Genomic DNA, 10,455 nt, shown 5'->3' with positions numbered 1-10,455 from the left:
ATTATGTGCAAGACATTGCTGTCAGTGTAAATTAATAATTTAAACTTACATGATGTGGGTTGAGCCAGCCAACGAGTGGCCACAAAGTCGACAGGCACGATTGCCTCGCTTACACAAACTCGGGTCAACACTGAAATTTAAAAACACAATTATTAACACGAATAAAACAAATAAAGAGAAACAGGATTCTTCTCCAAATGTAAAACGAAACAAAGGTAATCTTACCTGTCTTTTTTTGGTGGACTAGGTCCCACGTCAAAGTTATGTTGCTGCCCAGCAGTTGGGGTCCTTGGAAACGCTTGCATTAAATTCCTATTGGAAAAGAACACACATAAGAGATATATCAAATCAGTCAGTTCAGTAGTTAAGGTTCTTTTAAGGGGGGATCTTTCATTTCATATTAGACCGTGAACTCAGAAACAACAACTGATCGTAGGTATGGAGGCATCTTCTTGGTCCCAGACACTGAAGCGCAGAGGACAGTTAATTGTTTTACTTAAAAGTTTGCTCGCATGATTTCTCCAAAAATGTTGGGTTTAAAATTCTTCCATAAGGTTTTCTAGATTCAGAATCAAAAGGACTACAAATTGACACAGGGGTTTTGATATACTATGTAAAACAAAGATTTTTGATGAACAAATCACCTCCAATTTTGTTACAAAAAAATTCACAAACATTTTTTCCCCCTAAAGTGTAATGAAAAATCTTTCTTTTACATAGTATATCAAAACCCTTGTGGGAGTTTATAGTCCTTTTGATTCTGAATCTAGAAAACCTCATGAGAAAATTTCAAACCCAATATTGTCAGAGAAATCATGAGCGCAAACTTTCAAGTAAAACAATTAACTTTCCTCTGCGCTTCAGTGTCTGGGACCGAGATGCCTCAATACCTACAATCTGTTGTTCTTTCTTAGTTTACTGTCTAATAGGAATTGAAAGGTCCACCCAGTTTTACCATGGGCATCTATAGGATGCCAAAAACTACATTACTGTTCCTTTAAGTATTAGCGTCTAATGAAACTTACCTCTTGAGAATTTTAGGCTGTCCCTCATCCTGTGTGCTTTCGGCAGCATTTATAGAATCGTTTCTAGAAATTCAAAAAATAAATAAAAATAGAACCAATTAAATAAAATTTATGTCAATCACAATTGAAAGCCTAAAATAACATTACCACTTGCAGTACCTTTTGTGTTCTGGAATCTTCCCTCCATGCGTTGAGATGTCATTATAACTCGACTGAAAAACTTCTACTTTCACGGTTTGAGACAATACAGCATTGGTGTTAGCATTCACATTCTGAGTGGACAGTACCATTCCGACTTCTTTATTTTTGAAAGGAGTGTAGTTCCTGCAACAAGATAATTAACAATCAAATTAAACAATTTTACTAGCAGGTAACCTTATGACTGCAATCAACAAAACAATTATAATTGCTAACCTTTTCACAGACACCGTAGGCACGCCACGCCACTTCGGACGTTTGTCCAAATAATTGTCTGCGTCAAAATGTAAACCGCATAGGCGAGACCCTTGGCCGGACTTCGAAGGCACAAAGGGCTCTCCATTCTCCTTTGATACAAAATCAGTCCACTTCTGTCGAGTGTCAGGGTCCATGGGAAAGCTAAAGACAACAGGAATGAATTAGTCAACGTAAACCTAGCGAGGATTAATCCTCGCTAGAGTAAACAATAACAAATGCACTGAGCCGAGAGCCACTAACCATGGGCAACATAACCTGGCTGAAATGTACACAAAGAAACTCACACGTGTATCGAGATACCCTCCTCTGGGTTCGGCTTTTTCGTCGGACAGTTCTTCACGCAACACCTCATGTTTCTTAATATCAGGAGTGACACTAAAACACTGTATTCATGTAAAATTATAATAATTTCGTGGGGCGGGGATGTTTGGATCACGCAGCCGCACTTCCGACCGTCTTTATTTTCTTACCCTTACTGTAGCCTCGCTCTTGTCTCCTCTGCGCCCCCTTCCGTCGTCTGCTTCTTTGTTGTTTATTGTGTATTGGTGGTTAACTGCCCATGTAAACATATCGTCCGCTCCCGGGTTGAAGTCTTGGAATGATCCATTCAGATCATTGCTGATTTGATTACAAAGAAATTTTTCTTTTGGTGCTGTCTGGGCTGTATCTTTGAGCACCTGGCATTGGTGTTGCTAAGAACTATGAATTGTTGGTCTGTTACAATGAGGTTAGGAGCGTGGAGTATACTGCGGAACACGCGACACTATTCGAATAAATTTTCAAGAAATCCTGTGCAAGTGATTACAAATGAGGAACTGTTGCGAAAGCGGAGTCGGTTTCGGCCTGTTGTCGAAGTCCCCCCAGTGGATCGACTTCCTTCAAAGATCTCAGATGCAAGTGGAGACCCGGCTACGCTAGAAGGCAAACCGTCTCGCCTCCCTCCAGGGTTTCCACCGTATGATACGAAAGGAGAAGATGACACAGACCTGAGGTAATGCTCAGTTAGAGCTAGTTTACAAAAAGCGATTCCCATTCCCCACTTGTTTATAGAAAAATAATAATTTTGTACCTTTGCTCTCATAGTCGATTTGCTCTGGCCACTTCAAATGCTAAAAGCAGGCTGAAATCTGGATTGATTATGTTAGAAGGAACGCGGCTCATCCAAGAGGGTCTGCGTGCAAACCTCAAACCGAAAGCTGTGTTCTTTAGTCGAGTAGAAAATGTCACAAAGTTGCAATTACCACCACGAAAATTTGCATTTCAGAAAGTGACTTATGAAAAGATAAGAAGATGGTCCAAACTTACCAATCCGCCTGGCGTTGTAGGTGAGACTCAATCTTTTTATTTAATTTTACACCTTTAAATTTTTTTAAAAATTGATTAATTATTAATTAAACGACTTGCTGCTTACCTAGGATTTTTTGAAAAGCCTGACACCAGTGCCCAATTACCAGCCAACGTTTTTCCATTTTCAATAATTTGTGACAATATTCGTGATCCGGGGAATCTTGGCAGTATTTTGAGAGTTGCAGCTAGTGCTGGATGCAGGTCACTTTTTCTTACCAAGGGTAAGTACACAGAAAGAGCATGTTTTGTGAAAAGAATTATCAGTTATTCTTATGAAAGTTACTAACTGTATGGCTGTTACAGGTTGTGTTGATTTGTGGAATGAAAAAGTTCTCAGGTCAGCCATGGGGTCTCACTTTCATCTAAATATCTTAGAAAATCTTGAGTGGAACCATATAGAAGCTGTCTTAGAACCTAATTCGTATTTGATGTTCGCGGATAATTCAGACGCAGACCATGAGGGTGTGAAAGAAACAGTACGAAATGATGTATCTCATGAATCGATTCAGCAACATCTGGAAGATTTAGAATCTGACCAACATGAAATTAATTCATCTGATTCAAATATAGAAACAACAGTTGAGAAATTGCCTGTTTTCTCTTACTACTTAATCAATTATCCAGCTATGAGCAGCATCTTCCTAGTGCTTGGTGGTGAAACCGGATTGTCACCCGATGCTCTGAATTTAGGAAAGTCCCACAACAGATGTCGTGTAAACATACCTATGCTTAACCATGTGGAGAGCCTAAATGTGAGCTCAGCCTTATCAATTTTGACTCATGAGATGAAACGTCAGTTTGAGTTGGCCCAACACAAGGATGAGATGGATTCAGTAAAAATTCCTACCATTTAGTTGAATTAAGTCCTTTCAATACTTGAAGTCACTGTTAAAGATGAAAAGTATTTTATATCTTCATTATTATTCTGTATTTTCTTCTTTTAATTTGAATATACCAAAATTCCTCATCAAAGTAAAGAAACTAAGGTGCTTTGATTATATGGCCCTATGTCTTTATCCAAATCCCAGCACATGTCCCCATGATGATACAGTATATACTTCCGAATCAAATGAATGGATTTTGAAGAGAGACAAATCTTATCACAACATTTTAATGGATTCTTTATATCACACATTGAGTTTTGACACATTGATTATTACCATACAACAACATTTACATTAACTAATGCAGACATCAAGTTTGCCAGACTCCTATTAGATGGCGCATTTTTTGCACCATTTTACATAGCATAAAAGGTAGGCAAAATCATCAATATTGTAAGGTACATTCAGTACATTAAGTACAACAAATATAGCACACTGAACAAATACCTTGGTTTTAAAAACCAGTATGATGTTACAGTCAATATTTTGCAACAAATGAAAGCAGCATAAACAAAAACATTGGATAGGAACCAAAATTTGAAAAGAAATGTAATTATGAAAGATTTTGTCTCCAAAGCCACTTTTCAATTGCTTTCACGCATCCAAGTTTTTCAGTAAAAATAAATTGAATAATGGCTTTAGGATTGAGGCACCTAGGTTGATGTGGTGTGGCTTAAGCAGACTAGATCAAACAATCATCTGCAGAAATTTCAATATCATCCCGGATTTTGGATGTACTTTCAGCCTAAAACATAAATCTTTGATAACACAGAATGAATGGAACAAAGAGTCGCCTTTTCTCATAAACAAAATATATTTCTTCCAGATTTTAATTTTAAAATTAATTTCTTTAAGGAAAATCAGTACTGAAAAAGAAGAAGAAAGAAATTGGTAGCTAAATGCAGATTAAGTTTAAATCTACAAACGTGACTTTTTGTGCTGACTTTACCACTTTGTAGAAATGGCTGTAACTCAGTCAAAGATCTAACGATCTTAAATTGCATTATTAATAACAAGTAACGAGGAGCAAATGCTGAAGCAGTCTGAAAATTAAGCTGTATGACACATCATTTGATCCATGGCACAAACAAACTTTAGAAAGCAGGACTAATGTCTGTTTTATGTTTCCCAGTTTAACAACAATATAAAGAAAAACAAGGTAGAAAAGAAATGTGATTAGATAGAATTTAACCAAGAAATAAAAGACAAAATTGATCATTACACTCAGATATCAGATGTGCTCAAGACATTTGACTATATTTTATTGTGATGACGGTGGTGGAAGGAAACGTGATTTAAAGCAGGATTCCCACTGAGCTCTTCTACTGCTCTCATCAGGCCATATTTTCAGTCTTATGGAAGCCAAAATAAAATTGAGTCATATATCCATTGCAGTTATTTTTCAAGAAGGCAGCCAGTAATTACTAAATACTGAGAGGTTTGATGCCTTTAGCAGACATACTGCTGATATTAGAGAATAGGCGTTAATTCAACAGCTGAAGTTGTTCAATGAAAAGTCCCAGTGAAGTCTTGCTCCGATTGCTAAAACCAGGTGGGCAAAGGTAAAGCACTGTAAATAATAAAGAAATAAAAATTATAATATTGTACATCAGTATTCTTATGCTTTTAAGAACATTTCTTTGGTACAGAAGTAGTGGTCAGTTCATTTTGAGGTAATACTTAAGGAAAGCAATCATAATAATAATAATAAGAAGAAGAAAAAAACAAAAAAAAAACTAACAGCACTCTCAGGATCTTTTGCTCAAAGACTATAGAATGAACTGCTTGAGCTAGATCAGTCAATGACATTCTCTATAGACACTCCGTTAAACTTTGAACACTCTTGCTATGGTGAGTGTTAAGTACCTGTTGTAATATTATGGCTGATGGTTATTTGGTCAAACACGGCAGAAAATAAATTGTTTGTGTGCCTGCACAACCATTCTGCCAAAGTATTTTGTTACGATTAAACCAAAATGATTATTTTCTTTCTGGATGCTCCTGAGATGGCTTTTTACTTAAAGTGAAATCATTCATAACATAACAAATCACAGCAACAATGAAAAAAAAAACACAAAAAAACAACTCATTCACCTGTAAAGAAAAATGAAGTTGGACTGCAAAGAGCTTGTAGTGATTTTGAAGGGTCCTAAAATCATTCCCAGTCATGAATTTTGAAAATATCTATAAAACATGGAAAACACTCACTCACTCCAGAACATCAATCCCATACGCAGATTCACCACAGATCATTTTTCTGAAAGTGTCAATGACCAACTAATCTTGTAACAGCCATATCAAAACCATATTAATATTGCACAACCACATTTAAAGATTATCATTTTTCAAATATTACAAAGTATACTATACAAAACATTGTCATTGTTCATTTACAATTGTTTACAAATAACATTTTCAATCCAGCTTTTGTTGCATCACTTTATCGTTTATGAAATGTTGTCATTACCTCAGTTTTTGTTCCCCCTCAATGTAAAGCAATTACTTGGTAATTTATTAAGCCAACATAGAACAAGAAATAAACCACAATAACAAATCAAACAAAACAAATGCAACTGGATATGGCAATAAGAATGAGTCAAAATGAGGGAGTCGTAATTTTTTTTGAATATCATACAAGTATGAATTAATTTAGACAATCAAACCATGAGTACAGTTCACTCAAAGTAAGTAAATAAACTTTTCTAGCTGCTATATACACAAATGTGAAGCTGCCCTCACACCTAAAATTTCATTTTACAGTTTGTACAAAAATACCTATGTGCTATGGACATGGAGTTACAGAACTCACTTTTAAAAATGTGGAATAGAGTATAACACAACAAAAGAAATTTTGGCAGCCCATATGCATATCAATTGGTCCTTCATAAAAGGGAGCCTTTATCCCAAATCAATTTCAGAATCCTGAGATATAATTTTTGTCTTGGTTTGTTTTTTTTCTCTTAGATTCTAGAGGTAATCACTTGATATCAGATGAACAGTGTCTCAGGATTCCACTCTCTTCTTAGAGCAGTCCATTTGAAACATGCCTATAAACCTATTTGATGCAAAATAAGAATATACTTTGCACTCACAACAAGGCTCCTTCATCATCCTGAATTCTCAATTATATCTTATTTGAGGTACAGCGCATGGGTGAGAAGCAAATGTCAAAATTTTACGTGATCCAGCACGCTTAAGAAAAGGAAGGATGGAAAGGAAGCCCTTAGCTTGACAAGTGCTTTAACAGCACTCAAGTTACATTGAGTAAATATGTTTTGATAAAATGAGATTTAACTACGCTGCCAAAACAGAATGTGACCAATTATTGATGAAGTAATACAGTATTTCCAATATATACTAAAAACAAAGTAACAACGTGACAAAAAATAATAAATAGATGAACTACACAGAGTATAAATAAATAAATAAATAAATAAAAAATAAATAAACATGCACAAATAAATAAGCAAGTAAATGATGTAGCTAGAAGTGTGATTGATATTTAATAAATTATAGCAATAACACTTCCAGCAGCTTTTGCAAGTAATTGATCATGGCAGACCACAGAAAAATCTCACAAGGAAGAATTGGAGAGGAGAAAGCATAGGCAATAAGAGGCTTCCCACCCATAAACATCACAAAGTGCGCCCCTCAGTAAGTAAATCTAGAGTAACAACACAGTTTTAAGTTTAACTGTTTTTTGCAGAGCAGAACTACAAGTAATCCTCATCAGGGGGTGGAGGTGGTCTCCATGTACCAGGAGTGAGCAGACCAGTTGGACTTTGTGTACCCTGATTCTGATCTTGCTCGGCAGCCAGGATGGAGGCAGCCTTGTAGTTGATGGGTCCATAAGAGCGGTAGTCTACATCCGCGTAGTCCAAGTCGGAGAACTCGGGTCGGTAGGGCTGTAGCAAAAGAGAGGTACACTTGAAGCGAGGCACGAAGGTGTATTGAGTTTCGTTTGCCTCAATAAAAAAATGCACGTTCCAGGAGACAACGCTAACCAGGCTGAAACGTCCCCTTGTCCTTGCTCTAGTCCCCACTGTTATTCAATTCATGTGAAGTCACATCGGTGACCATCTAAAAAGGGTCACATTTTGGTTAAATCGTGGTGTCACGTTCGTTTTTCAACGTGACTCGCAGCCGGACCAAGTATGGTAAATTTTAAATGAAAGTCACATGAATAGAAATGTCACAGCAGCATCCAAAATAATTTGACAGTTTTCACGGGTAAAGGGATGTGACGTCACATGAACTACAGTCCTGCAATGTCTAGAGGGGTGGTAGGGCGGGCAGCCTGTTCTACACAGGCGCTAGGCGGGCTGGCCCACCCAGCGCGTTGCAGGCGCTTAGCCGGACCACTAGCCCTGGCCCGGCACCCGTCGGAACCTCAGAACTACGGACTAATACTCCGCCGTGGGCTATAGAGAAATGAGAACACTTTCGCGCGTAGCCAAATAAGCCATACCCAAGCAAACGTCGCCTCCGAGAACGCCCATTATCGAGAACCTACCGGCAGACTTTGCCAGACAAACCTTGCTACAAGAGGTGAATTATTTTAAACCAATAAACAATAAACAGAAATACGTTATTTTTTGTGAGCTCACTTTCAAAATGTGTCTGGGTTAGTAATATGGAAATTATACAGGGTAAGCAACGGCTTTTCAACTTGACACATAAAAAGGGATTTTGTTTTTAGAAACAAGGCCACACATCACAGCACACAGAATGCAAGATCCCATCCACCTTGAGCCAATTCTACAGTTCTAAATGTTTGGAACCTAAATTCGTCGGTCAATTAAGAATATAACTATTGCCTTACCTGCAATACTATCCCGATGATCACACAAAAGTCTTTTTCACACATCAATCTCTTGACCCACATCGTGGAACTTTAGCACTGCATGGTCCAGATCCATGTCCAAGTCTAAGTCATTATGTTCACTATATAAAGGTGGGACCTGCCTCTCTCTGTCTTTGTGGTTGTGGTGGAGGCTGTTGGCATAGTTTCTTCTCGAACTACCCACCCCACCCCCACCGCCGCCTCCTCCTCCTCCTCCTCCACCACCACCACCCGAGAGGCCTCTTCTGGCCCCAATAATGTCTGAATAAATGGCACTACTGTTGGTGTCCACAAGCCCGGCGTAGCTGGGCGGCTGTGAGTAGGGGAGAGGGGGAATGGACGGGGGTATGGCCGAGGCGGGGCCGCCGAGGCCGCGCGCGATGGCGGGCACCGAGGCCTGGCCGTGGCCCTGCCGCCGCGGCAGCGAGGCGCACGACGACAGCCTCTGCTGGTGGTGGTTGTTGGCCGAGGCCTGCGGCTGCTTGTGCCGCGAGGGCGGCCTCTGCAGCGTGGCACTGTGGCCGTAGCCCAGGCCGTGGCTCTGCCGCGACACGAGCGTCGTCTCGCCCAGCCCGGCGTGGAGGCCATGGTGGCCGCCAAGGCCGTGGTGGCCGAGGCCGAGCGGCGACCCCAGGGCCGGGCCCGAGGACAGCTGGTAGAGCGGGTGCTGCAGGTGGCTCTGGCTGAGGTGCAGGGTCTGCGAAGAGGATGCACACACGGACACACAGGGGTTAGTCAAATTAGTTAGATTAGTCACCAAGCAGAGTAGAAGTGGATTGGGGAAGGGGGGGGGGGATACGAGACCCGAGTTCATGTGAACTGACGTCTTAACACTCATTGAAGTTGAAGACCCCTGTCGATCCCCGCCAGTCTAGAAATCCCTGGTCGAACATGGAGCAGACGAAAATAACAAGCAAATACTGTCTACGGTCGAAGTCTACTTCTACTCGTACTACAGTGGTGTGGTGTAGCTGGGGCCGGGATGGGGCGGGTAGCTTACCGGATCGTGCTGGTCATGACCTTGATCGTCGTGCCCAAGGTCGCCGGCGGCGTTGGTGTGGGCCGGCGGGCGGGCGGGGGAGGACGCCACGTTGGGCACGATGGGGATGGGTACGTTCTGGTAGGTGTGCTTGGTGCCCGTCGACGCGGCCGCAGCCACCCGGCCGCTAGGCGCGGCCGCCTTCCTGGGCGCGGGCGTCGGGGGCGTGGCCGCCGCCCTGGCGCGGTCGCCGTGCACGGCGCAGTTGGGGTTGACGTTGAGGGGCTGCTGCTGCTGCTGCAGCGGCGCCGCGCCCACCGACAGCTTGCGGGTGGCGACGCTGGCGACGCTGGCCACCAGGGCGGGGCTCGTGAGGCTGGGCGCGCTGCCGGCCTTGCTGAGCCCCGCCAGCCCGGGCAGCCCGAAGAGTTCCTTGTCGTCCACGGCGCTGCGTGACACGCTGCGCGCCACGGGCCGCACGGGCCGCGCGCACAGCGACACGGAGTGCGCCCGGGCGGGCTTGAGCGGCCGGAAGCCCGCGGCCTTGGGGGTGGCGGCCGCCGCCGTGGCGAGCGCCGTCGTGGACGCCGACGTCGAGGTGGTCGTGAGGGGCGCGGCGGCCGCGGCGGCCGCGGAGGGCGCTGGGGCCGGGGCGGCGACGTCCGGGCGGAACGGGTGCGGGTGGAGGCGCAGCGACCGGAACCGGAACTGGTGCTCGGGCGACGCCGGGGAGCTCTTGGGCGCGCCGACGCCGAGGTTGGAGGAGCGGCGCCGCAGTGAGTTGAAGCAGCGCGTCGTGGAGCGCGACGAGCCGTAGCCCGACGACTGGCCGTCCACGTCGCAGAGGCTGTGCTGGCTCAGGTCGCTGCCCGGCCTGGAGCCCGGCCTGGAGCCCGGCCGCGACGAGGGGCGGGGGGCGGG

At 43.0% G+C, this 10,455-nt stretch overlaps 3 protein-coding genes across 3 annotated transcripts in view; 1 reads left to right on the top strand and 2 right to left on the bottom strand.

The window, feature by feature from the left end:
• The window catches only part of LOC113215361 (uncharacterized), a 19,005-nt gene extending 17,062 nt beyond the window's left edge, over window positions 1-1,943 (bottom strand). Inside the window, exons 1-6 of the mRNA XM_052274032.1 lie at window positions 1,766-1,943; window positions 1,440-1,622; window positions 1,185-1,349; window positions 1,026-1,088; window positions 226-312; window positions 50-130 (exon numbers count right to left, since the gene is read on the bottom strand). Coding sequence (XP_052129992.1) covers window positions 50-130; window positions 226-312; window positions 1,026-1,088; window positions 1,185-1,349; window positions 1,440-1,622; window positions 1,766-1,833 — 647 coding nt within the window. The 5' untranslated portion in view covers window positions 1,834-1,943. The remainder of the gene's footprint in view (window positions 1-49; window positions 131-225; window positions 313-1,025; window positions 1,089-1,184; window positions 1,350-1,439; window positions 1,623-1,765) is intronic.
• A 71-nt stretch (window positions 1,944-2,014) lies between these two features.
• LOC113215359 (rRNA methyltransferase 3, mitochondrial) lies at window positions 2,015-3,823 on the top strand. Its single transcript, XM_026434975.2, has 4 exons — window positions 2,015-2,472; window positions 2,565-2,806; window positions 2,897-3,049; window positions 3,132-3,823. Exons 1-4 carry the CDS (start codon window positions 2,183-2,185, stop codon window positions 3,680-3,682), a joined length of 1,236 nt encoding a protein of 411 aa, XP_026290760.1. The 5' UTR covers window positions 2,015-2,182; the 3' UTR covers window positions 3,683-3,823.
• Window positions 3,824-7,467: 3,644 nt separating this feature from the next.
• Window positions 7,468-10,455, bottom strand: part of LOC113215360 (hemicentin-1) — a 479,462-nt gene continuing 476,474 nt past the window's right edge. The window contains exons 23-24 of the mRNA XM_052273338.1: window positions 8,535-9,252; window positions 7,468-7,617 (exon numbers count right to left, since the gene is read on the bottom strand). Of these exons, the coding sequence (XP_052129298.1) occupies window positions 8,572-9,252 (681 nt within the window). The 3' untranslated portion in view covers window positions 7,468-7,617; window positions 8,535-8,571. The remainder of the gene's footprint in view (window positions 7,618-8,534; window positions 9,253-10,455) is intronic.

This window comes from Frankliniella occidentalis, unplaced genomic scaffold (genome assembly GCF_000697945.3).
Source record: "Frankliniella occidentalis isolate FOCC.00 unplaced genomic scaffold, Focc_3.1 Scaffold7, whole genome shotgun sequence".
Lineage (NCBI taxonomy): Eukaryota > Metazoa > Arthropoda > Insecta > Thysanoptera > Thripidae > Frankliniella > Frankliniella occidentalis.
This window is presented reverse-complemented; position numbering and strand designations above follow the sequence as displayed.

Excerpts from the sequence above, each read along its gene's own strand:
- LOC113215359 (XM_026434975.2), top strand. The coding sequence starts at position 2,183 with ATGAATTGTTGGTCTGTTACAATGAGGTTAGGAGCGTGGAGTATACTG. Across the intron at positions 2,473-2,564 it reads GAAGATGACACAGACCTGAG|TCGATTTGCTCTGGCCACTT; the intron begins GTAATGCTCAGT and ends TTGCTCTCATAG. Across the intron at positions 2,807-2,896 it reads CAATCCGCCTGGCGTTGTAG|GATTTTTTGAAAAGCCTGAC; the intron begins GTGAGACTCAAT and ends CTGCTTACCTAG.